The sequence below is a fragment of the Cnephaeus nilssonii genome, assembly GCF_951640355.1.
Source record: "Cnephaeus nilssonii genome assembly, chromosome: 5".
In the NCBI taxonomy this organism is placed as follows: Eukaryota; Metazoa; Chordata; class Mammalia; order Chiroptera; family Vespertilionidae; genus Cnephaeus; species Cnephaeus nilssonii.
In genome coordinates this window covers 43,901,979-43,927,615 of record NC_137076.1, presented here as the reverse complement: position 1 = coordinate 43,927,615, position 25,637 = coordinate 43,901,979, and the positions used below count along the sequence as shown (strand labels likewise).

Sequence of the window (25,637 nt, the reverse complement as noted above, 5' to 3'; positions counted from 1 at the left end):
GGTGCTTCAAAAAGTAAATTTGAACATGAATAATTCTCCCTTCATTTTAACTTTTCTTGGTTACCTTTTGTTTCACTATAAACCCTTTTGAGCTGCCTGCAAGAGGAAAACAAGGGTTTTTAATCTTCCTAATTTCATGGAGGACCATGAAAGAAGATTCAGATGATCAGAAAGGAGAGACTATAGCTCAGGGAAATGAGGAAAACATCAGAGCAAATTGAGGTGATAAAAATAAAATTTGGCAAAATAAAACAATGCCTAAAAATGTTGCAAGGCTGTTTTAGGATAAAAGAGAGCAAGCACATTTCTTACTATAAAAATGATAAAGACAGCAAATAGTAATATTAATAATTATAGAAATGGGTATGAAAATGTGTTGAACTATCTGGAACTTTAAAAGCAATTGGGGTTGCTTTTAGTGTTAGATTAGTTAAGCCATATTTTTCCTTTTGCTAACCAACAACACTTTCTAAATGTTTGTTAAATAGTGTACTGGGGCTATCTACCTCTTTTACAAAGGCTAGTGCCAAGGGAAGGACTGCATTTGAAACAATGATCACAAAGTGAAAGGGTCCTTCTCCCATGACCTTCGAAATAAGAGGGTCACTATCTGAGAAAGGCGGATCTGTAGCTGTGTCTTGACCCCTTTACTGTGATTTGTCACAATGCAGACAACAGCTTTCATATCCTATACATGATTTCAAGGGAGAGAAAAAATGACATCTTATTGACCAGGATATGACCAAGCATAGGGTCTGATTGCTGTCCACAATCTTAGGGATGCCCCTTGCTCTTAAAATTGTTTCACATTCCTCCTGTGTGATTCTATAGAACAGTAGGAGATTAGCCATCTGTTCTTGGCTAATAACAATATTATGTGCTTATTCATTACAGCTCACTTAGAGCTGTTCTTCCTTACATAGGGGCCATATTTTGCCTCTTTTGATGTTGTTATCATGATACCAAACAAATATTAAAAATTAAAATGTGGAGCCTGGCTGGTGTGGCTCAGTGGATTGAGCATTGTCCCATGGACCAAGAGGTTCTGGGTTCAATTCCTGGTCAGGGCACATGCCCGGGTGTCCTCGGCTCAATCCCCAGTGGGGGGCATGCAGGAGGCAGCTGATTGATGTATCTCTCTCATTGATGTTTCTATCTCTCTCTCCCTTTCCTTTCCTCTCTACCTAAAAATCAAAACAAAATATTAAAAAAAATTAAAATATGGATACCCACACAAATGTATTTAGTTTTCTTGAATTCAGTAAAGTTCTTGATAGTTGCCCTAATCAGCGATGTTTGAACTTGTTTTTCTCCCCTTCTTTTTTGGCTATCAGTAGAACTTGTCTTTCCAAGCCATAATAATAAAAGATAAAAGACTACCTGATTGGACAAGTTTAGGTAGAAGCACCTGTTCATCATTTTTTGACAGCCACCAACACACCTTTGTACTGAGGCTGAAAATCATTGTTCTAGTCATGTATTATCATAGAAACATCATCACCTTGAAACAACTATTGCCATCACTATCTGTAATAGCTCAGAGAATCAAAGGATTCCATAATAGTAAGAGGATTGAGACCGAATCCAGTGTACATTTCTCATGTAAAGAAAAAGGAGCAGAGAGGATTTCTAGATCAAGGTTGTACTCTTTGTTAGTGGTAAAGCCAGACCAAATCCCTGGCCTCCGTCTCCCAGTGAAATGAGCTTTTGTTGTGGTGATAGTTCAAAGGTTACTAGGGCTTCCCTTTCTTTGAGGCTCTTTCTGATTACTTACTCCCTGTGAATTCTGAGTCAGACAAGCACTTTTGAAAAACAAATTGCATACTCAACCATGATTTCAAAACAGAAGCAGCAGCTTTGCTTCAATGAGAAAATCCAGAGGGCCACACCAAGGCCAGTCCTTGTCACCCATTTCTCCTGGCCCCACACCTCTAGCTTCCCACCTCTCCACTCCCCCAAAAGTCAAAATTAAAAAGCATGTCTGCTCCTTCGAGAGCAGGGGCTTAGCAGAGCCCTCTGTCCTCTGCCACAGCAATAAGCCTTTTTTCAGATTAGGAGCTGTTCCTCTGGGAGATAGTGATGACTGATCAACCATCATAAAACATAAGAAAAAGAGTGTTAGTTATTTTAGCTAGGAAAAACAGAGTATTCATATGGCCCAGACATAGAGATAGCAAGGTCATATGTTTCTCAGGATGGGGCAACTGGAAAAGTGGGGAGAGAAAAGGGTAACTCTAAGAGAGACTACTTACTTCACTTTTTTTTTTTTCCCCCCCTAGAACCGTCTTTATTCCTGCTGGGACCCTTGGGCACTTAATTTGTTTACTAATGACATCTCCAGCCCCAGCCTCATGTAAATGTGTGCATAAGTGTTGCTTATTGGCCATTCTGGAACTATAGTGGACACTTAATAGATCAGAGCTGCCTGAACTTCAGAAACTCATGCTTAATTATCTGCCACAAAAAGACTGAAAGGTCTTAAAATAATTTTGCAGGTATACTTGTGTGTGTGTGCATTGGGATTGAATCCAGAAAAAGAGAGAGCCAGAAAACTTGTACTATCTGATTTTCTGCAGCAAAATATATCTTGGTGGTTCCTGTCCTCCTTGGTGTTAAATGACTGGCTAAATGGATAGTTTGCTTTAGATTTTATTCCACTTAAAAAAAAATTTAGCAGTGACGCCTCCCCAAGCTTATATTGTTAAGAACTAAGCACATTCTACCATGTTCTTCAACAGAAATTTGTAGCAACACTCTTCAGGCATTCAGCCCAAGCGGGCACTCCTTGCTAAGGTTTAAGAAAACATGCAAACCACAAAGAATGTTCGCAATTATTTTCTCTAGGTTGGCAAAACAGATGCCTTTCTTTAAGGAAAGTGCTGTAGGCCAACGCAAAGCTATATTCATAAAAAATATATATTGTTTAGCAATTGTGCAGACTCCAGATTATATAAAATTTATTTTCACTTCAAGGATCCTACTTTCCTAGGAAACGTTTATAGTTAAAATAGAGCAGGAAGACGGGCAGAGGATAAAGTGTTAAAAGAAATCCACTATGCCAAAGGCAAGAGCGGTTTAAGAAACAACAATGCAAGTCCATTGAAAGGAAACCAGGCAATGTGGACGTGACTTTGTCTGGGGGTCGCGGCTGGCTTTATTTGTAAGGGGACTGTCAAATCCATCTGTAGAATGTGGATGAGGTAAAATGCAGAGATAGAGTATTATTCTAGATCATCTGTAGCTTTTCAAATGCAACCTTCATGCTGAAATTCCAGGGAGCATGTAAGGGACTCCAATAAAAAAAAAACCCTGTCAGTCAGTCAAGAGTGTTTACTTATTATCCACCCTGGGCCAGGCACTGTTCTAGCCAATACGAAATGATAGAAAATAAAGAGTAGAGATCATTCTTATAATCTTGTGAGAGCAAATGGATTTAATCTGCAAACTCTCTCTCTCTCTCTCTCTCTCTCTCTCTCTCTCTCTCTCTCTCTCTCTCTGTGGGTGGCCAAGAAACTCTAGTATATGGGCATTCAACAGACTCAATTTAGAAAATCCTGATTAAAAAAAAAAATTAAACTTACAAAATTAGAAAATCTGGGAAGTAAATAGTTATATTATAAATAGACTCATGCATTCCATGAAGATATTTGGGTCAACAATGAACTGGATATACACCAGTGGTTCCATACGATTATAATGGAGCTAAAATATTCCCCTCACCTATTGACATGGTTGCTATTGTAACGTCGTAACATGTTTGTAGTGATGTTGGAGTAAACAAACCTACTGCACTGCCAGTAGTATAAAACCATAGCATATACAATTATGTTCAGCATGTAATACTTGATGTTGATAATAAATAACTTTGTTACTGGTTTATGTATTTGGCATACTGCACTTTAATCAGTCTTTTTGAGTGGACTGTTTTTACTTACAAAAACAAAGTTTGCTGTAACATAGTATGCTGTGCTATGAGGGCAGCAGCCTCAGAAGTCTCCTGTTTTACTGCATCTCTTGATTGCATCATTTCTCCTTGTGTTTGGCTTAATCTTGGTTTTGTACGGTAACATGTCATGCATGCTTGCAGGCTCTACCAATAGGTTATACCATATAGCCTAGGTGTGCAGTAGGCTCTACTGTCTAGGTGTGCCTATGTGCACTCCATGATGTTCACACAATGATGAAGTCACCTAGTGACTCATCTCTCAGAATGTATCCCGGTGGTTGTTAAGCTGCACAAGACTGTAGTTGAAAATGCATTCATGAAGCATGTCTTTTATATAACAAGTCGAATTATGCTGTTAAAATTGGAAACATTTCCGCTCTCGCTCACAAATCTACAAAATGTTTTTGGAACCTATTTCTTGTGCAAATATGGATTCACAATTCATATCGTGGAGCTGCAAAAGTGGATAAAATAGTTGTGTCCTCTAAACTGAAGTTTTTTTTTAAAGTCAAAGACTGGGCCTTACTTATTTGCCTTGGTATCCTGTGCTCTGTCAAGATAGAAGTGGTAAAAAAAAAAAATCAGAATGAGTGAATGCAATAGTTGAATAAAGGTGTCACATTGGAGCTGTGCTGAGCAGAGTTTTAAGACGAGAACAAGAGAAGAGGTCTAGGCTGTTACAAGCAGAGAGGTCAGGTTGGTTGGTCTCAGTGGGTGTCCACATACAGGAAGCAGGTTTGGCATTTTCAGCAAGACCAAGGAAGCTCCTGGTTTGGTGCAGTAGGAGTAGGTCCTTGCCCCAGCATCCCTGGATCCTCTTTCAGGGTAGCTCTCCTCAATACTTAGTAGATGACCTTGCAAGGTCAGGAAGGGCAACTGCTTAAAAAAGAGTCATTGAAGACTCCACTCCTACTGTGTATCAGCATATACCTTAAGGCTACATGCTCCTTCTGATCCCTTCTGGAGCTTGGTTCCTGGTAGAATTGTTTGCTTTGACTTAACCAGAGATTGGGTGATATTTCTGATTTGCTAGATGTCAATTTAATGCAGCCCAACTAGAATGCAAGCTTTAGAGGACAGAGACTTTTCACCACCACAGTCCCAGCTCCTAGAAGAGTGATACAGTAGGCACTCAATAAATACAGTATCTGTTAAATGGATGAATGTTGTTGTTATTTTGGCTGTCTGTCTTTACTTTTTTGCTTTATCCACCTTACTTCAGAGAGCTGGACACTAGAGGGAAATCTTTGAATTCCAATTACCATTCTTCCTTTGGCCCAGAAACTCTGGCCGAGCCCTTTGGGAATGGGGATCCCCTTGGAATTTAATGACGAATCCTGGCCACAGGGGGCGGGGGGCGGAGAGAGAGCGCTGCAGAAAGTTCTTCCTCACTTCTGTTGGCTTTTGTAGCACCCTTCGCCACCCATCTTGCTCTTTATTTGGGGTTAAGGGCGCCCTGGGGAAAGGAAGCCAGGAGACCGCCTGCATTCCTTTCCCGGCCCTTCGGGTCCCGTCTGGGGGAGCCCTGCAGCACCCCCTGACTGTGCCAGCACCTGTTGGACGGCCCCTTGGCGGCCCTCGCCAGTGCGGGAGGACGCGCCCCGGGGGTGCCCCTCCGGTAGGCGGCGACCCCCGTCCTTCCTCTCGGGCAGCCAGCCGGTGAGCGACTCAGCCTCCCCGCGCCGGCTGCGCACTCCGCCCGGGCTGGGCCCACGGCCCCCTCCTCCCGTCTCCGCCGGCAGGGGGAAGGTAGAGAAGGGGAGGGGACAAACTGGAGCCTTGGCCCGCCCGGCCTTCTCGCTCTACCCCGTGCTGAGACGCCGCTCCGAGCCCCGAGGTTTGCAGGGAGCCCGAAGCGTGGGGGGAAGCGCACCAGGAACGACCGGAGCCCCGCGGTGACCCCGAGCCGCCGACTTTCCTCGGGCTTGGAGGAGCGGGGGACGCACCCCAAACAAGGTGAACTTTGATCGCGGAAAACTCCAGCCAGGTGCCGGGATCCGTGCTGCGGCGGTCGGGACCCGGCGCAGGCTGCGCGCCGGGCTGGGGAGCGGGCGCCCCGCGGCCTCCCTCCGCCCGCTCCCAGGGCGGCCTCGGCCCCGAGCCCCTCGGTGGCTGCGCGGCCCCGGGGACCCGCCGCGGCGCCCTCGCCTAGTTTCTTCCCCCTCCCCCTTCGGGGGTGGGGGTGGGGCGGGGGAGAGGGGCGCCCGGAGAGCCGCATCTATTGGCAGCTTTGTGATTGATCAGAAAGTGCTCGCCGCCGACTTGGCTTCGAGGCCGGCTCCGCGCGACCCCTGAGCGTTGGCCACGGCCCTGTCCCCCCACACTGACAGGTGCTCCCAGCCACTCGCTGGTGACTTCTCGGCGCTCCCCCGGCTCCCCCGCGTCCCCACCCCCCTCTTTCCTCCCTCGCCTTCACCCCCACCCCCACCACTTCGGCGCAGCTCAGGATTTGTTTAAACCTTGGGAAACTGGTTCAGGTCCAGGTTTTGCTTTGATCCTTTTCAAAAAAAAAAAAAAAAAAAACTGGAGACACAGAAGAGGGCTCTAGGAAAAAGTTTTGGATGGGATTATGTGGAAACTACCCTGCGATTCTCTGCTGCCAGAGCAGGCTCGGAGCGTCCACCCCAGCGCAGCCTTCCCCTGGCGGCGGTGAGAGAGACTCTGGAGTCGCTGCTTCCCAAGTGCCCGCCGGGAGTGAGCTCTCGCCCCAGTCAGCCAAATGCTCCTCTTCGGGCTTCTCCTGCTGACATCTGCCCTGGCCGGCCAGCTCGGGACGCAGGCTGAGTCCAACCTGAGTAGTAAATTCCAGTTGTCCAGCAACAAGGAACAGAACGGTGAGTCTCGCCCCCCACGCTCCCCCTCCTCGCGCCTCGCTGTGTGTGTGTGTGTGTGTGTGTGTGTGTGTTACGTTGGCATTGCGCGTCGGTGGGTGATGCACACCGGGCTCGGAGGGTGTCTGCGGGCTGCACCCGGGCGGAGGCGCGCCGCGTTCCGGGGCGCGGGCTTTTTTGGAGGGGACGTGCAGTTTGCAACTTCGGGAGCTGCCACCAGGCTCGCACAGGGCAGCCCGAGTGCCACTGTCGCCCCAGCGAGAGAGAGAGGACCTGCGAGCGAACTTGAACGTCAGTGCAAACGCACATTGCAGGACCTCTCATTGCCAGTTATAAGTTCAAGAACTGCCTCTAACAACGAATGTAAAATGAATGAGTCTTGGCATGTTTGACTTTATTCCGATTTTTTTTTTTTAAATTCTTGAGGGGCTGTTTCAGGAAATGTATCAGCTGCATTAATTGAAGCACTTTTAAGTGGAAAGGCATCAATTAATCAGTAAGTAGACAGGAAATACAGAGGTCAAGAGGCCGAGTGGACACTTTTAGGGTGAATTAAAGAAGTGCATTTCTCTTGTGCTCTATTTTTTTTTTTTATAATGTGCCTTTGTGTATACATCTTCTAGCGGTGTGTATTTATATGTGTTGGTGAATGACTGCTATTTTGTGTGTGCGGGAAACGACTTAATCCTGCATAGGAAATGAGAATTACTTTCAGCTTTCAAGTGTACCTGAAATGTTTAGAAAACTCTCAGATGCAAGTTCCCTTGGGCTGGGATTGCACAGAGCCGGAGAAAGCCTCCTTTCATAAAGCCAAGGGCAGCTTCAGGGTGTGTAATTTGCTTAGCCTCTGAACCCCATATGATTTACATCATTCAATTTCTAAACTCCTTTTCTCTTGATCTGCCATTATGAAGTCATTTTTGAGAACGCTTGGTAAATAGAAATTCTATACTACACATGAAACCGCAATGTTAATGTAGGCTGTCTAAAATTAGAATATTAAACACCCTTGTTTACAAGCGGTGGCTCTTCATGCTATTTGAACAGAAATGTACATGTGTTGAAGGCTTTGTGTGTCATTCATTCCGAATGCAAGAAGGCTGTCACTTCATTAACCCGGCGAAATGAACACAGACAGCCTACCTAGAAAACCAGAGTGGTGTGTACTGTATGTTTAAGTCACAGCAACTTTTTCTTCATGTGTTGGGGTGTTTCCAAGTTTCAAGTCTGCATTTAAACTCTCTAAAGTGCTCATCTTTGAGAAGTCACGGGAAGTCCTAGAGTGCACAGGTAAATTCAGTAAGGATTCCTGGGACCTGTGTACACATTATTGGTGTTGGCTGTACGCGCGGCAATCTGTGGTATCGCATTTGTCAGCCGTTGTTCATGTGGTTGCTTCTTACAACTTGCTCGTATGATGGCACATGGCACCTGCAGGCTGCTTGAGTTGCTGATCAAAGGGCAGCCAAGGGTATCTATCTCTAATCACAGGAGCTGCAGAGGACTGGGAGAAAGTGATCAAAGGAGCCCCCGCACCAGCTGTACCCTGGCAGGAAACAGATCAGACCAACCTTTGTTCTTTCTCATGCAAAATGAATGTCCAGTTCAACATGCTGCTTCTTACTAGACAAGCGTCTCCAGAATGACAATGCCCAACATTCCTGTCTTCTGACTTCTATTTTTTATTGTTCCTTTCCCATATCATTGCTCCTACGGCTCTGCCTTATCAAGCCTGGCTGGCATCTGGCATCTTCCTGATTCCCTTGGTGACTTGTGCCTCTCATTGTCCTTTCCATGTCATCATTTCTTGCGATCCGCATTCCACGATCACTTTGTAATAGGCCCCAGAGTTCTCAGGGGGTCATTGGCCACTTTATGGAGTAGGCTCACACCCTTGGGAGAGGTGAGTTCATTAAGTCAGGCCACACACATTCTGTTGCCATCAGAGGCTGGGCCATTGCCATTCCTAAGATGCATGGCGCTAAAAATAGCCTGGTTGTTTCCTAATCTGTGGGCACAGGATTGGGCTATGTTTAGCTCTTAGGAGGCTGGCAGCAGGAAGTAACTAGAAGTAGAGGAACTACTCACCTTGTAGTTTTTAAGCCTAAAGAGAAGTGGGACAGCCAAGCACTAGGGGGCAATATAGAGCTATTTTCCTGCACATGCTCAGGTTGGTTTTTATCCCTCAAGGTTCCAAGATTTGAAGATAACAGGTTGGGGCTAAAGAAGATCCCCCTTGGAATGTGAACACATTGGCTAGAACCTCTTCTTTGTGTGTGTGTGGCTTTCAAATTTTTCATTCCCTCATGTGTGTATTATTTTTTACCCTCAGATTGAATTATGATTGATTTTTTAATTGAAGTATTATTGCTCTTCTCAATTCAGATTGTTGTCTAAATCTAAATACAAACCCACCTGAGGGTGTCGCATAGAAAAATGATATTAGCCCTGTCTGTGCATGGCACCATTTTGTGAAAGGTCTTCTAAGGCTAAATAAGAAATGTCCATATTGACCTGTTGTGATTGTAGTTCATTTCTGCTTTCAAGGACTCCGCCCCAATGATATTCTCTTCTCTGGAGCATTCCAAAGTCTTAAATGATGTTGACTCAATCAAATCCCCAAGCCTGCTCTGTTTCAATATTAACTTGGTATCTCAAGAGGTGTTATACAATATAAACGAACACAGAAAACAGAAAGAAACTCATAGATACAGAGAACAGACTGATGGTTGTCAGAAGGGAGGAAGGGTTGGGGCACTGGGTGACAAAGGTGAAGAGACTGAGAAGTACAGGCTGGTAGTTACAAAATGGTCATGGGGATGTAAAGTACAACATAGGAAATGTAATCAGTAATATTGTAATAACTATGCATGGTGCCAGGTGGGTACTGGAAATATCAGGAGGAACACTGTGTAAAGTTTATGATTGTCTAACCACTGCGCTGTTCACCTGGAACTAATAAAAAAAAAAAAAAGGAGAACAAAAGATGTGTTATAAATGTAAATTGATTGCTATAGCCAGTGTTAGATATTTGGAATTAGACGGGAACATGTGGAGGGGCTTCCAAATTAGTTTTGAGGGATCAGTGTTGTTTACTGTTATTACTTTCCTGGGTTTTAATGTAATACTGTATTGCGGTTCCTGCCACTTTATCCTCTAATATTATACATTGTCTTTGTGTCATTCATTCTTAACCTGACTTCCAATCCTGAAGTCTCACATATAAGCCAACGGTCTCCAGATTTAGCTTAAAGAAGGAGATAAAAGATAAAAAACACTGACTTACGTAGGGTTTCTGATCTATACATTCTGTATGACCATGGGAAAAATTACTATTATCTGTGTGCACTTATTTTAGAGGAGAATGCTTACCATGGAATGAGTAAGTTCTGGGATGGCATTCTGAGTGGTAGCTGACAGAAAGAATCACAGACATCAAAAACCGAAATGAAACAAGGCTTACGCTATCGATTGCATATAGTCCAAATAGCCTCCATCACAAAGTTCTTGGTGGAGTAAGTAAGGCCTCATGTACCTTGCACTATTGGTGAGTGATTTTAATCCCATTGACCTGAAACATGCTTCTTGGTGCTCTCATTTCCTGTAACCATTTTGAGTGACGATTCGGCATATCCCTGTGTTAGTCAGGGTTGTCCTTATCCGCCTTACTTATTGTGTGTGCTCTTTTCCTTGAGGCCTTTGCGGCCTGCCTACAGGCCATTTACTTCAATGACAAATGTTCCCCTGGTAATGCATCCTCATGCCTTTCTGAGAACCTGTATGTTGTGTTTATGGCTTTTCTGTTTCTTCCCCCCCCCCCCCATGCCAGCTCTCTCCTTCTCCTGCTACCTATGTCTCTGTATCTAACAAAATTGTGCCCACTCCCACCCCTTTTTTAGGTGGCAGCTCCAAAGCTCTATTTTACTGAAAAACAGATGATCACGATTCCTAGAATAGCATCTAAGAGCAAATAGGCTCTGACGAAGGCCTAAAGGGACTTTCCTGCCAGTTAGTCTATAAGTTGCAGTGGGTGACCTTTGTGACATTTATTTTGGTTGTTAGAGGTTTTTATTTTTGTTTTTCAAAAAAAGCAACTTCCTCCTGGTTCTCTGTTCGGTTTGAGATAGTTGAGGAAGTTGAAGAAATGATGTGGCATTATGTAATGATGAACATTTCTTTTCACAACAGGTGACAAAAAAGTCCCGTTCTATTTTATGGTAACTTTTCTCCCCTAGCAACCGTTATCTTTTACATTGAACTTGATATACTCTGTATTTACCTCTAAAAGGTAATCAGAAAGTACCAGGGTCTGGAAGAAGCTTCAGGGACTAGAATGTGACTTGTTAAATAGTTGTAAACAAACTCTAAGGTTCCATACTAAACTTTTCCCAAAGGGGCTATTTTGTAGAGCTCTGTCTCAGGCACCCAAGTCTTAGCTTTGTCTGTTCTTTTTTTTTTTTTTTAAATATATCTTTATTGATTTCAGAGAGGAAGGGAGAGGGAAAGAGAGATAGAAACATCAATGATGAAAGAGAATCATTGATTGGTTGCCTCCTGCACGTCCCCTAATGGGGATCAAGCACGCAACCCAGGCACATGCCCTTGACTGGAATCGAACCTGGGACCCTTCAGTCCGCAGGCTGACGCTCTATCCACGGAGCCAAACCAGCCAGGGCGTGCTTTGTCTGTTCTTAAGTCATCCTTCATGAAACTTATTTCTTACACTTCTTCTTTATCTTCTCTTCCGCTTCATGTTTTTTCTCCCTTTGTACTGCTCAAGTTGTGCTTTATCTACAAACATGCACAGTTTTTGTAGAAACAGGATTCTAATGATAATGTGCTATGTGTTAAAGAAATTATAATTGAACCAATTTATATATATAAAAGCCTAATATGCTAATTGTCCCTCTGACCGTTCAACCAGTCACTATGATGTGCACTGACCACCAGGGGGCAGATGCTCCAACCAGTAGGTTAGCTTGCTGCTGGGGTCCGGCTGATCTGAACTGAGTGAGATGGGCTGGACCTGCCCTCGAGCCCCCCTACAGTCTCTCCCCAGCCCTGATCGTGCACCGGTAGGGTCCCTCAGCCTGGCCTGTGCCCTCTCCCAATCTGGACCCCTCAGGGGATGTTGGAGAGCTGGTTTCGGCCTGATCCTCTCAGGCCAGGCCAAGAGACCCCACCTGTGCATGAATCTATGCACCAGGCCTCTAGTGGATTCATAAGACCCACATTCTCACACCCCAGCTCCCACAAATGTTTTTAAGACTGGTAAAAATTTCATCATAGGTTTCTTTTTGTATCAACCCAAATGGTGACAGTCATAATAAAAGTCACTTCCTTTACTTAGTCTAATTTTGGTGTTTCTGATTATTTTATTTGGAAGCAATATATGTAGCTAGAATATCTCTATAGAATGATATAATTTCTATGGAACTCATTTATTAAGCAATTTCTTTGTACCATTTTTTCACCACTGTCTCCAACTGCGATTTTTTTTTTCAAATTCCTCTTTCTTATTGCCAAAGGACACCTCTACCGGTTGATTTTCAGTTGGTATGCACCACTACTACTGTTAGGGTAGCTGAAGGAGTAATGCACGAGGCCAAAAGTGGTGAGGGATTATACATTTATTAGTCATCTGGAAATCCAGATGGGCTGAGCCCCAAAATGGCGCCACCCCCCAGGGACAGGGAGTCAGATTTTAAAGGACTCTAGGCGGGCTTTTTTGGCGGGGAAGTATCTGGGCGTGTCTGGATTCTGGGAAAGTCCAGAGGGGAGAGATAATGGTCTTAGCAAGTGGAATGTGGTCTAAGCTAAAGGGAATGTCCGTTGAGAAGTGGCCTAAAGGTCAGTTCCCAGGGGAGGGGAATCGATTGAATTATTTGATCAAACCTAACAACTACCTTACAGATTGTTAAAATAGTGAAATATTCCCAGTGGGTTAGGCAGGAGCCCGGGCTACTCTGCCAGGACAAATGGACCATCTATGAATCTGAAACTACAGAGTCAATGCCTGGCACAGTTCAGAACCTCTAGGACACTACTCCAACCCTGCAGGCTTTCTTCCTGATCAATCAATATGCCTGCCATACTGATTGTTAAGCATTTTGACACTTTTAGCTCCAGATAATAGTTCAAACTCCTATCTCTTCTCCCTGCTTGGCAGCTCAGGCCCAGCCCATGGCTGGAAGGGCATGGAGTAAGGAAGGGTATGGCCTCTTTTAAGTCTCTTTCTTGTAGCTGCTTTGGTTCTAGGTCCTCAAGGTTTGGGGCCTGGTATGTGAGATGGGGATGGGGGATATGGCACACATGGCATAGGATTGCAACCCTTAGTTGGTTGCTCCTGCTTCCCCAGGCAACACAGATCAGCTGTGTTTGCATGGGTAGCGCCTTCCTATCATCTAGATTCAATGAATCACCTTTTCAGAGAGGTTTTTTTTTTTTCCTGACCATTTGGTCTAAATTAGCCAGCCCTCACTATCACATCAAGGTTACTGAACTACATAGCACTTATCATTCCTTGATATTCTTCTTGTTAGTTAGTTAGTTAGTTAATTAATTAATTAATTATGAACCTACCTCAACCACCAACCTCACAGAATGTAAGTTCCCTGAGAGCGTGCACCTAGATCAACTTTTGCTCTGAGAGCTCCAGAACCCAGAACAGGTGTGGATATAGTATGCACCCAATAAATATTTAATGAATGGTTCTGGATATAGTTTCATATTAGAGCAAGACTATGATGTTGACTAGAATAGCAGGCCATCTTTGAAGATTTCTTTTTGGTCTTGGAACTTCTACATTGTTCTACTTTTTTCATAGGAAGATAAAATTGTTTATTTATTGCTTGTGTTAAGATATACAAATCAGAGTACTACTCTATCCCTTATTAAATACAGCTGACTTTTAAACAACATTGGTTTAAGCTGCATGGGTCACTTTACAGAGGCTTTAAAAATAAGTACAATAGGTCCTTCATATCCCAGGTTTTGCCATCTGCAGATTCAACCAACCACAGATAGAAACTGTATTTTCACATTCTCAATATCAGATAGCCAACCATGGATTGAAAATACTGTTTTTTGAATTCGCAGATGCAAAGGGTCAACTGTAGTTAAGTTTAGGGGGAGTCAAAATTATGCTTGGATTTTTTACTGTGAGGGATTGGTACCCCTAACTACTCTGCATTGTTCAAGGGTCAACTATATACCATGTTTCTAGGTGAGTATATACCAAGTAAGTGGGTAGATTTCCTACAACTGGTGCTAGTTATTCTCTTAAAAGTGCCATTGCTGAGTGTACCTCTATATTTTCTGAAAATAGGGTTATGATATGGGCCATTGACTATTAAGAATGGTGAATTTTGAATGACTCACATGCCTCCAAAATCAGTGTGTTTTCTTCCATCTTTTGCTTATGGCTCACTGAGAACTTGCATAGGCCAGAAATGAGCAGTGAACATGGTGAGTGGAATGTTAGGACTGGAAGGTCCTAAGGAACCTATCCTCACTGATGTGTAAAGTGAAGCTTAGAGGGCTGAAGTGACATTGTCAAGGTCACTGTTGAATACAACAGTGTTAAACTGTTAAAGTGGTGGTATAGTGTTCCTTATGTGAGAACCAGTTTGGCAAATAGAATTCTAGTTTTAAAATTCCAATGCTTCCTATGAAAGCATTTCTTGATTATTTTAGGGGTTTGCATGCTTTGCAGGTTGTGAAAGGAGGTAAGACTCTCTTGATTTGGAAACATTCTTTACAAGATCACTAAAGAATACAATCTCAAAATAATCATATTTATTAAATGGAACAGATAATCTAATGTATAGTATAATACTTGTTTTAGGGTGGAAATATGACAAATTTGGCAAATGACTTGAAATACTACCTTTGGAATTGATAGGACATTATTTTAAGTAGGTGTACCAGGTTCATGGATGAATGATTTTTATTTAGATATTTTGATTTGTTAATTGGTGATGATAAAGGAGATGATTGACATTGGAACACACAGCTCCATAAGGGAGGGTTTTTAAAAAGATAATTTTGAACATTGGATTTAGCAGGATGTCTCAGTGGTGAAAGTACCATAGGGATGAATAAGAAGCATCGCCTGGAAAGCACAGCCTGTTATTCTTTGGAATGGATTTCATGAGCGACCTTAATTTTTATTTACACCATATTGTATAGGATAATCGATACAGAGGTTGAGATTTCACTTTGAAGTCAAAAGCATCAGGAAAGAAATTCATAGCGGTAGCCTTGAATAGATTGCCTGAAACAGGATTCATTTACCTTTATGAAATTTTTGTTTGTAAAGTTCCTAAAATTGAGGGCCAAGGAGCTAAAAATTATAAAGAGGAGTTAAATTAATTACATCTTTCCTTATAGCCAATTTGTTAAGAGTGATATATTTTGGTCTCACTGCCTCATTTTGTTTTTTATTCCCTGAGCATACATTTTAAATTGAGTTTAGCCAATTTGATCAATGATCTGACTTCACATGAGATCTCATATGCCATCTTCAAGTGGTGATTTCCAGTGCCCTGGTGACCGAGCAGCTTCCTCCCTGGACATTTGCCTGGTTTCTAAACCGAACCATCTTTGCCGGGATGGCTTTGGTAATTCAGCTTTCTTGGTGCTAGACTTAGCTCCACTTTTATTTTCAAAGTATGACTTTTTTTAATGCTTTTCTTTTCCCCCATTGAATAGTGCCGGAGCCATTTCTCAATCAAATAAGGTGTATTGGGTTGATGCTGGGTTTTGGCGGGGGAAGGGGAGGCCCAGAGGCAAAGTGGACCTCTGTTTTCTTGAGGGGGGGAAACCAACACCCCCAAGCAGCACAAGGGCAATTAATGGTAAGTACAAGGATATAGATTTGCATTACTGTTATGTACACTGTGTACTGATAAGAAATCAGTAAGAACTCCCAGGAAGGACACAAAAGAGGCAGGCTTTGGATGCATTCTTTGGGGGGTGTTGAATGGGTCTAAAGAGTTCTTAATGAGCCTCTGTGTTGTGTGTGTGTGTGTGTGTGTGTGTGTGTGTGTGTGTGTGTTTGCCTTTGGTTTTATAATGCTTAAAATAGTGGCTCCCCAGGAGTGCCTGTCAGGTGCTCAGTGTTTGCAGACAGTATACAGTTTATCTTTATAACCTCACCATGAGGTATGAGGAGAAACAGCAAGGCTTTGCCGGCTCAGTAGCTTAGCCAAGGTCCCGCAGCTGGTAAACGTTTGGACTTAGGTCTGACTCCAAGCCAGGACTCGGAGCCACGTGCCTCTTCCTTCGTGAGTTAAATGGTCTAATGTTTTATTAGAACATTGTTTTTTTATTCAGCAAATATTTACGAGCATCTGCTCTTGGCTGAGCTCTGCCCCAGGTACTGGGGCCATGAAGAACGCAATTCTGTCCCTGCCCTTGAGAAGTTCTGTCCAAGAGGGATGGCAGAGCCTGTGTTTTTCATCTCATGGTCTGTTAGTTCTGTGCTCCAAGTGCTATGGGAGCACAGTTGCTTTAGCTCAATTCTAAAATCCTCTACTGAGAGACTAAACCAGTGGTCGGCAAACTGCGGCTCGCGAGCCACGTGCGGCTCTTTGGCCCCTGGAGTTTTTAGCAAAGGCCAGCTTAGGAGTACCCTAATTAAGTTAATAACAATGTACCTACCTCTATAGTTTAAGTTTAAAAAAATTGGCTCTCAAAAGAAATTTCAATCGTTGTACTGTTGATATTTGGCTCTGTTGACTAATGACCAACTTTGCCGACCACTGGACTAAACTGTTGATTCTACCTGGAAAAGAAGTGCAAGGAGTAAAGTTCCCGCAGAGGAAGTGACTTATTTTGAAGTGGATCGGAGAGGGAAAAAGAGGGAAGCATTCTAGACAGAAGGAACAGCCTGCTGAAGGACAGAGGCCGGCAGAGGTGTATCATGAGTGAGAGACCAGAAGAGCCTAGTGTTAAGCATGAGTAGAGGCAGGAAAACAGTTCAAAGGTGTCCTGGGTGTCTGTATTCAAAGGCCCCAATGCTGTTTGCAGGGCATGCTTCCTGCAAAACTCGCTGTTCACTCACAGGATAAAAGGAGATGTTGCCTTCATGTTTTAGGTTTAGTAAAAATCCTTGATTTCTGGTGAGTTTCTAATCGGGCATGTAGTAGCAGACCTCTGCTTTGGTGTGTGTAGTGAACTGCTTATTGTTGGAATTTTCTCCCAGTCATTAGGCATGTTTGGATGTTCTGAACTGGTGAGAAGGGCAGGCTGCAGAGCCTCAGTTACACTCAAATCAGCTCAGCCTGTGTCCACACTACTCTCTATTGCCTTCTTTATGTAAACAAAGAGCTATTTTCACACTTCATTCACAAAATGGATGGCATGCAGAATGAGCCTGGCTGAGGGATCAGGAGATTGTGATAAAAGGGAGGCAGTTTCCAGCGCACTGAATTAGTGTAATGAAGCTATTACATTGCAAGCAGCAAAGAGAAGAGCCTTAACACTTTTAAGGGAAAGAATTTAAAGTTTAGTGGAAAATTAATTCCTCTACATCGAGTAACTGCATCATTTTTCTAGTGAAGTTCATTCTGGTCCCTTGTATACAAAGGCTAGAAATATTTTGTGTTATTTGAGGATTGGAAAGAAATGGATTATCTTGGTGGCTGTGTTATCTAGCTGTCCTGCCTTTTGTTGTTGTTTTGTTTTTGGGTTTTTGTGTGGTTTTTTTTTTTGAATCTATATGCTTTGCATTCTAGGAAAGCCCTCTTCATGAGAGGATACTATTTTAAGGTTTTCATTATTTGCAAGATGGAGATAGGCTTCTGTACTTAACCATGCCCAGCTGGCCCATGCACCTGCCTTTTGTGTCTCCACAGTGATCAGAAACCCTGAACAACAGAAGTTAGACTTCTGAGGTACTTATCTCACGTTGTTGCTGGCAGTTATTTTTGTTGGGTATTTATAAGGACATCTGTTTTTTAAAGAGTCATATTATTTATCTTTTTTTTTTCCACTGAGGAATACATCACAGTCTGTTTCCCATAGTGCTGCAGGCATTCATAGTTTGAGGTGATTAGAAGTGCAAATTGCAAGTCATTAAAGCATTATAATTTCTTTTCTTTTCATGGCAGCAGGCAATGTTTAAAATCAATGTGCTAAGAAGGAACATTTGTTTAAAATGTGATTGAATTGTGAACGAACAGGAAGAAAGATTCAGTTGCCTACTAGAAACTTCTAACTGGGCTTGGCAAAAGGGGAACCTGCAGGGTTCGTTTCTGATTTATCATTCTTTCAACCCCAGGCATGGTGACAGGTAGGGTGCCAATTGTTTAAGAACACAGGAAATAACTTCTAGAGTTTTTAGCGTGTTCTGTGGGAATGCACTAAAGACTTTTTGTTACTAGAGTGTGATTTGCTATCATACTGATACTGTTGTAATTAGCTAGTTATTAATAACAGGAGAGGAGCAAAGGGGAGGCCAGGCATGACAGGGATGTCATTTGGGCAGCTTCACCAGGAAGCTGCAGTTTCACACTCCCCAAGGAACCATGGGCCCATTCCCTGCAAACACTGGGGCAGAGCTCTAACCAAAGGTGAATAGATGCATGCACATGAAGTTGGGGTGACCAGGACAGGTGCCTGTTAGTCACAGCTGGGAACAGAGATCATTGGCCAGAATGGTCGTGGCCACTGCAAGCTCATGAAAATCTGGGAATACATAACCTCCCAAAAGGAATTCACCCTCTTGTTCCTCGTGGCTCATAGGGCTCTCGTTTCTGCTTCCTTGCATTCGCCCGTGTTTCCTCCATAGCCACGTGGCCCTGCGGACCCCACGTACAATTCCCTGATGGACTGCAGCGGGGGACACAAGCTAAGCTAGCCCGATGCTGCATTGTATTATCCCAACAAAGAACAAACACTCTGGACACTGACTCTGACTCTAGTCCTATGGAAGCTACAGCTACACTTCTTCCTTGGCAGGGCCAGGGGGCGATGAGACCTTGGACACTCAAGGATTTAATTTCCCTCAAGTAAAAAATCACTCATTCTCCTGTGCGAGTATCAGAAAATTATTTTTCTCGGGATATCGCATAAATCCACTCCCACTAGCAACAGGTGGCGACAAGGGCCTCTCCCCACCAGTAACAATTCCATCCATTCAGAGGACAAATATGTAGACCCTATAAAAACAACAAGAAGAGTTGAATGGTGCTAGTCTGGAAAGCATAGTTCTGCACCTCCAGAGCCAGAGATGGGTTGTACAAGAAACCGATCTCTTCCACTGAAGATATGTTTGTGGGGCAGATAATAAAGGTATTGGGGGAATGTTTCTTATTAAATAAGTATGTATGTTGTTATTGGCTTTATTTTTATTTATAAACAAAAATACATTCCAGTTTTGGAGGCCTGTATGAAAATGAGTTGTCTCTGGAATACAAGAGACTAGACCTCATGGCACACTGGTGTTTCTGTAGTTTCACATGCAGTGTTATATGTTATAGATATGTAGCATGCATGGGCAAAAGCATATATTTACTTTGTATCACAAATTGTTCCTAGAAAAATCAATAATCTAAAAATAGCAGGTGGTTCTCAGGTCAAAATCTGGCGAAGATATGGGATGTTGAGAGAGTCGAGCTGTTTCATTGATAAATGCTAACCCTTAAAGAAGTGGTTGTAACCTTTGTTTTCTTGAGAATATTAGCAGGCTTGAGGTTTAAAGGCATGGTTAAGAATGTAAAATTAGAAATTAAATATTCCGTATGCTTATTTTTCTTCAATGTAGAAAATTTATCTTTAATCTGTACCGATAACATTTAATAGGCATCAGTTGGGCACTCCATTAAACTAACTGCTTTCAAATGGTTTCCTCTTAGAACTAACATTTACATCCTAGGAAATCAATTAGGATGTCTGGATTTCACATTTCCTTGCAATCTTTGTTTGCAGTCATTTCTGAATGGTCAACCTACCATAACAAAACACTCAGAGGTGCAAATCTTCTGGAAGAAGTGCAAAGGCCACACTTTTACTTGGAAAAATGGAAAAAAAATAGAACTTATTTAACATATCTCCCCCAAATTTAAAACTGCATAAAGCACAGGAAATACTTTTGGTGTGTGGGAATGTGTGGTGGTTCCAAACTACAAACATTGTTTTGAAAATTTCCCCGGCAGTGGTGAATTATATGAGACCATGTCCATCTGAGGAGAGCTTGTTTAATGGGCTTGTGGTTCTGGGGTTCATTCAAACACTCTTAAACAAAATAAAGGGAATGGATGTAATAACTTCTTTATAGAAAGGCCATAAAAAGGTACAGAGCCATGTAAACAAATTGGGTCATTTACTAGATGTGTAAGTGATAGATCTGCAGTCCAAACTCAGGGGTGTGCATGAAGTTTTAAAGGACTGTGATCATGTTCTATCTTGACCATGAAGCTACTAGCCTGTTTTTTTGTTTGTTTGTTTGTGTTTGTTTAGTGCATGAAAGCCCATTATTGCTGTTTTATACTGCAGTTTGAAAACATAATTAAATGTTTGAGCATTTGCACTTATGTTTGTTCAACTTTGGACCGTGGTTAGAAATGCACATGTGAAGAGTTGAATTGACCTGGTTTGGGGTAGCACTGGTTTCTGTTCAAGGGAAATGTAATGATTGAAATAGAAATATTCCTTCTGGGCTCAGACATGTCTAAACTAATTGTAAAATAATTGTTCTGGCTCACAAGGGTAGAATCATAACTACAACCATGTAAAGTAGAAATCCAACAACAGTTATAATTTGTAGTCACTGTAATTCTGCCAGTCTTGGAATAAAACTGCTATTTTAACCAATCTATTGTGACCTTCATTTGTCTTACTTGAGATGTGGTAAGAATTCTTGTTCCAGGTTGTCTTGCTTTAGAAAGCTATTTTATTGCATTAGGATATTAGTTTGCCTCCTCTGAAATTGGTATGATGGTGTATCAGAATGTTCCAAGGAAAGGGAGGAAGGTGAGTGGGACTATAAGAATGTGTGGCACTGAGTATTGGGGGTGATGACTGGTGGCAATGGAAGCCAAAAATAAATTTGGAAATTGAAGTGAGGAAAGGAAACGAAATGATTTCTATGTTGATACCATAACATTTATTCATTCTGTAATTTCTCTCAATCAGGGTTGGCTCACTTGGTCTTAAAGGAAGTGGATTGTGTAAGAAACCAGTAAAAATCAATGAGCCTTTCTAAGTTTTAAAAACTGATGGCATCATACCATACTGGCAACTTTTAAGTGTTACTGCTGGAAGTTTGGCAGCGGAAATAACTGCTCCAGCTCCACAGGCCTACAAAACAACGGACAATGGTGGATATTATAGTTTCTGTGTAATGTGTGACTTGCTATTTCCTTTTCTTTAATGAGCAACTTTCTGCTACATGGCCTTATGTCTATGGAGAGCATAAGATTTGCCTTTAAATTGGATTCTATGTGATACTGAAAACAATTCACATCTTTTTGCTTAGCTGCCCACTCACCTCTTTCATAGAGCACAGAGCTCTGCATAGTTGTGTGCTATCTAATAAAAATGTTCCGAACTGAGGTGTATACCACTAAATGATACTAGTACCTGCCTGAAACTATGACGCATGTAGAAGGCGCAAAGTTGATTTAGACTTAGTGGCTGCTTTCCAGTATGTAGTTTATAGCGAAAGGGGGACATAAGACATGAAACTAGCTATAATATGGAATAAAATACATTGTTTGGTGAGAATTCAAAGAAAGGCAAGATTAGTTGCAGCAGAGCCATTAGAAAAGGCTTAGAAAAGTTGTTAGAAAAGAGGGCCCTGGAAAGATGACCAACACGTGTGCTTTCAGAATCCAGGGCAGGGTAGAGTAGATTTTAGGGGATGGGGAATAGCCACTTTAAAGTCCCTTTATCTTTCTTGTGCTGATGCCCTTAAAAGTCATAAGAGGTGGGGGAAAACCACTGCAAGGCTCTGAGTTCTCTGTTGTGGAGCTCTAGCATCTGTTGCAAGCATGACACAGGGTTTGTTTTGTTTTTGTTTTGTTGTTTTTTTCCCTTAGCATCCAATAAAGCCACATAGAGATGTGTTGGGGATGGGTTCAGGTTATAGCAATTGTTTGTTCAAGAGGAGAATACACCTTGTTATGCATTTTACACATTCTCCAAAGAGGGCTGTGTCCCGCGTAGGTTTGCAGAGTAGGTGTTATGTGTACTCCCATCATGGGAAATCCTTCCTATCATTATTGGCAACCTGTACATGGAACTGGTATGTTGAAAAACCATGACTATTGGGCCTTCATCAGAATACTACTTATACTTTTGTTGCTCCTGAATTTTACAGAGCAGTGGGAAAATCTTTCCCTATTCCAGGATGAATATTTTTGCCAGAACATGGTTTTTCAACTCAGTAAAGAGATACAGAGTTTGGTGGTGGGGGTGGGGGTGAGGAGGGTAAGAGATCAACCAAAGGACTTGTATGCATGCATATAAGCATAACCGATGGAAACTGACAGTAGGGGGGTGAGGACATGTGCTGGAGGGTGGGAGTGGCCGGGGAGAGGTCAATGGGGGGAAAAATTAGACATATGTAATACTTTAAACAACAAAGAATTAAAAAGTAAAGAATTGACATCATTAAAATGTCCATACTACCCAAAGCAATCTATAGATTCAACACAATCCCTATTAAAATATCAATGGCATATTCCACAAATCTAGAACAAATAATCCAAAAAAATTTATATGGAACCAAAAGATCCCTAGTAGCTTCAGCAATTTGAGAAAGAAGAACAAAGTTAGAGGTATCACAATACTGGATATCAAATTATATTACAAGGTGATAGTAATCTAAATGACATGGTACTTTCATAAGAACAGGCATATACATCAATGGAACAGAACAGAGAAGCCAGAAATCAACCTAAGCCATTATACTCAATCAATATTTGACAAAGGAGGCAAGAGCATAATGGAGTAAAGACAGTCTCCTCAAAAAAAGGTGCTGGGAAAATTGGACAGATACAGGCAAAAAAATGAAATTAGATCATCAACTTATACTATACACAAGAAAAAACTCAAAATGGATAAAAGACTTAATTGTAAGTTGTGAAACTGTAAAAATATTAGAAGAAAATATAGGCAGAAAAACCTTAGACATCTCACATAGCAGAATTTTCACAGATACATCTTCTAGAGCAAGATTAAAAAAAAATGGGACTACATCAAACAACGAAAGAAACCATTCTCAAAATGCACTGTATGGGCCCTGGCCAGTTTGGCTTAGTGGATAGAGTGTTGGCCTGTGGACCGAAGGGTCCCGGGTTTGATTCTGGTCAAGGGCACATGCCTGGGTTGTGGGGCTCAGTCCTCAGTGGGGAGTGTGCGGGAGGCAGCCGATCAATGATTCTGTCTCATCATTGATGTTTCTATCTCTCTCCCTCTTCCTTCCTCTCTGAAATAAATAAAAATATATTAAAAAATGCATTGTATAAGAGAACATATTTGCCAATGATATATCAGCTACAGAGTTAATTTCCAAAATATGTAAAGAGCTCAGACAACTCAATAAAAGGAAGACAAACTATCCAATTTAAAAAAATGGGCAAAGGATCTAAATAGACACTTCTCTAAAGAGGACATACAGATGGCCAAGAGACATATGAAAAAGATGTCAAAGTCACTAATCAGAGAAATGCAAATTAAAATAATAATGAGGTATCACCTCACACCTGCCAGAATGGCTACCATCAATAAATCAACAAATGAGTGCTGGCAAAGATGTGGAGAAAAGGGATCCCTCGTACAGTGCTGGTGGGAATGCAATCTGGTGCAGCCACTATAGAAAACAATATAGAGTTTCCTAAAAAATTTTATCATTGAATTGCTATTGGACCCAGTGATCCTACTTCTAGGAATATATCCTAAGAAGTCTGAAACACCAGTCAGAAAGAATATCTGCACCCCTGTGTTCATGGCAGTGCTATTTACAATAGCCAAGATTTGGAAACAGCCTAAGTGCCCAGCAGTAGATGAATGGATAAAAAAGAGGTGGTACATTTACACAATGGAATATGCAGCTGTAAAAAAGAAGGATCTATTACCTTTTGAGGCAGCATAGAGGGACCTAGAAAGTATTATGCTAAGTGAAATAAGCCAGTCAGAGAAAGACAAGTATCATATGATCTCACTTATATACGGAATCTAATGAACAAGATAAACTGACAAACAAAATACGTCCAGAGGCATGGCACAGACTGGTGGATCTCAGAGGGAAGGAATGATGGGGTGCGGGAAGAGATTAACCAAAGAATTTCACAGACAATGGTGTGGGGGAAACCTGGGGTGTGGTAGGGTAGGCACAGGGTGGAGGGGGTAATGGAGAACATCTGTAATACTCTCAGCAATAAAGTTAAATTAAACAAACAAACAAATAAACTACAAAACACACTTGTGATTTAGAAGTAATTGCACAGTATTTTGGAATAACTAAAACTACAACTGTGACAGCTGGGGATATCTTCCCTCTCTCCCCAAACCTGCTTCTGGGTGGGAGCCTGTCTGGGAAAGGAGGTGGGATGGAGGGGACAGGAAGTAACTTTGATGTATCTGAGAGATTCAGCATTCATGGAGCAGCCTTTTACTCCCTGCTTTGCTGTCCTGGTACCTGTCTTTTATTTATTTTTTAATCCTCACCGAGAATATGTTTCTTTTTAATCGATTTTGAGAGAGAGAGAGAGAGAGAGAGAGAGAGAGAGAGAGAGAGAGAGAGAGAGAAACATCAGTGTGAGAAACATTGATAGGCTGCCTCCCTATGTGCCCCTACTGGGGATTGAACCTGCAACCTAGATATGTACCCTTACCTGGAATTGAACCTTTTGGTGTATGGGACAATGCTCCAACAACTGAGCCATGCTGTCAGGGCCCGGTACCTATCTTGTTTGTACCTCAGCCCCATTCTAGCATCCAACTACATCTATGTTTAGAGGACTCCCTATTTCTCAGAGTCAGGCTTAGTTTCAGACCTCCAAGTCTGAGTATGCAACTTAAAACTAATAGTTTTTGTCCTGTTTAAATATCATTCCCTACCAAAAAATTTAGGATGTGTAATAAAATGATTAAAGAAGCACATAATTATGGGCAAACTAATGAATGAATATCACATTTCTATTTTTAAGTAAGTATAATTATATTTGTAATTTCTGCAGTCTCACTGTCATTACCCTAACCCAGGTACGGTTACCTACACTGAGGCAAAAGTGTTCTTACTCTTTTTTCTACATTAGACTTTTGTCATGCCCTCCCACCTCCACAATCTATCATACTACTATATAGGAGATGAATGCCAGATAATCTTCCTGGAATAGAGTTTTGGTCCTGTTGACGTCCTTCAAGCTTGGATGACTGTTTCTCAAGCTTCAGTATGCATACAGGCCACTTGGGGATCTTATTAAAATGCAGATTCAGATTTTGTAGGTCCTTGGTGGTACCAGAGAATTTGCATTATAGCAGTTTCTCAGGTGCTGCTGCTGCTGCTGGATTGAGGACCACACTTTCCGTAAAAAGGGGCTGCCCTCATGTCCTCCAGGTCTGCTGTGATCTCACCTTAGTCTTTCTAATAAAAAGATTGCACAAAGCTGATCTCTGTTCACCACAGCGATGACTTCATACTTTTGCTCTTGCAACTCTTTTAACCAAGAAGTCACTTTAAGCCAATAAACACCCAGCACCGTGTGTTTTAAATGCCATGTCACATCCTGAAACGAGATCATCAAAATGCAATTCTTCGAGTACTTGATGTTGACAATGGCTTGTGATACACTAGAGATCTACTTAGAATACCAAAGGAACACAAAGATGTTCCATTTCCAGGTCATGGC

The 25,637-nt window shown here is 42.1% G+C and overlaps 1 protein-coding gene across 6 annotated transcripts in view; it reads left to right on the top strand.

Annotated features, from left to right (window-relative positions):
- The first annotated feature begins 5,379 nt into the window (after positions 1 to 5,379).
- Positions 5,380 to 25,637, top strand: part of PDGFC (platelet derived growth factor C) — a 178,570-nt gene continuing 158,312 nt past the window's right edge. For 2 of the 6 annotated variants that reach the window (XM_079770785.1, XM_079770782.1), the window contains exon 1: positions 5,380 to 6,780. In XM_079770785.1, the coding sequence (XP_079626911.1) occupies positions 6,666 to 6,780 (115 nt within the window). In that variant the 5' untranslated portion in view covers positions 5,380 to 6,665. The remainder of the gene's footprint in view (positions 6,781 to 25,637) is intronic. The other 4 variants (XM_079770786.1, XM_079770787.1, XM_079770784.1 and 1 more) reach the window with 3 other exon arrangements.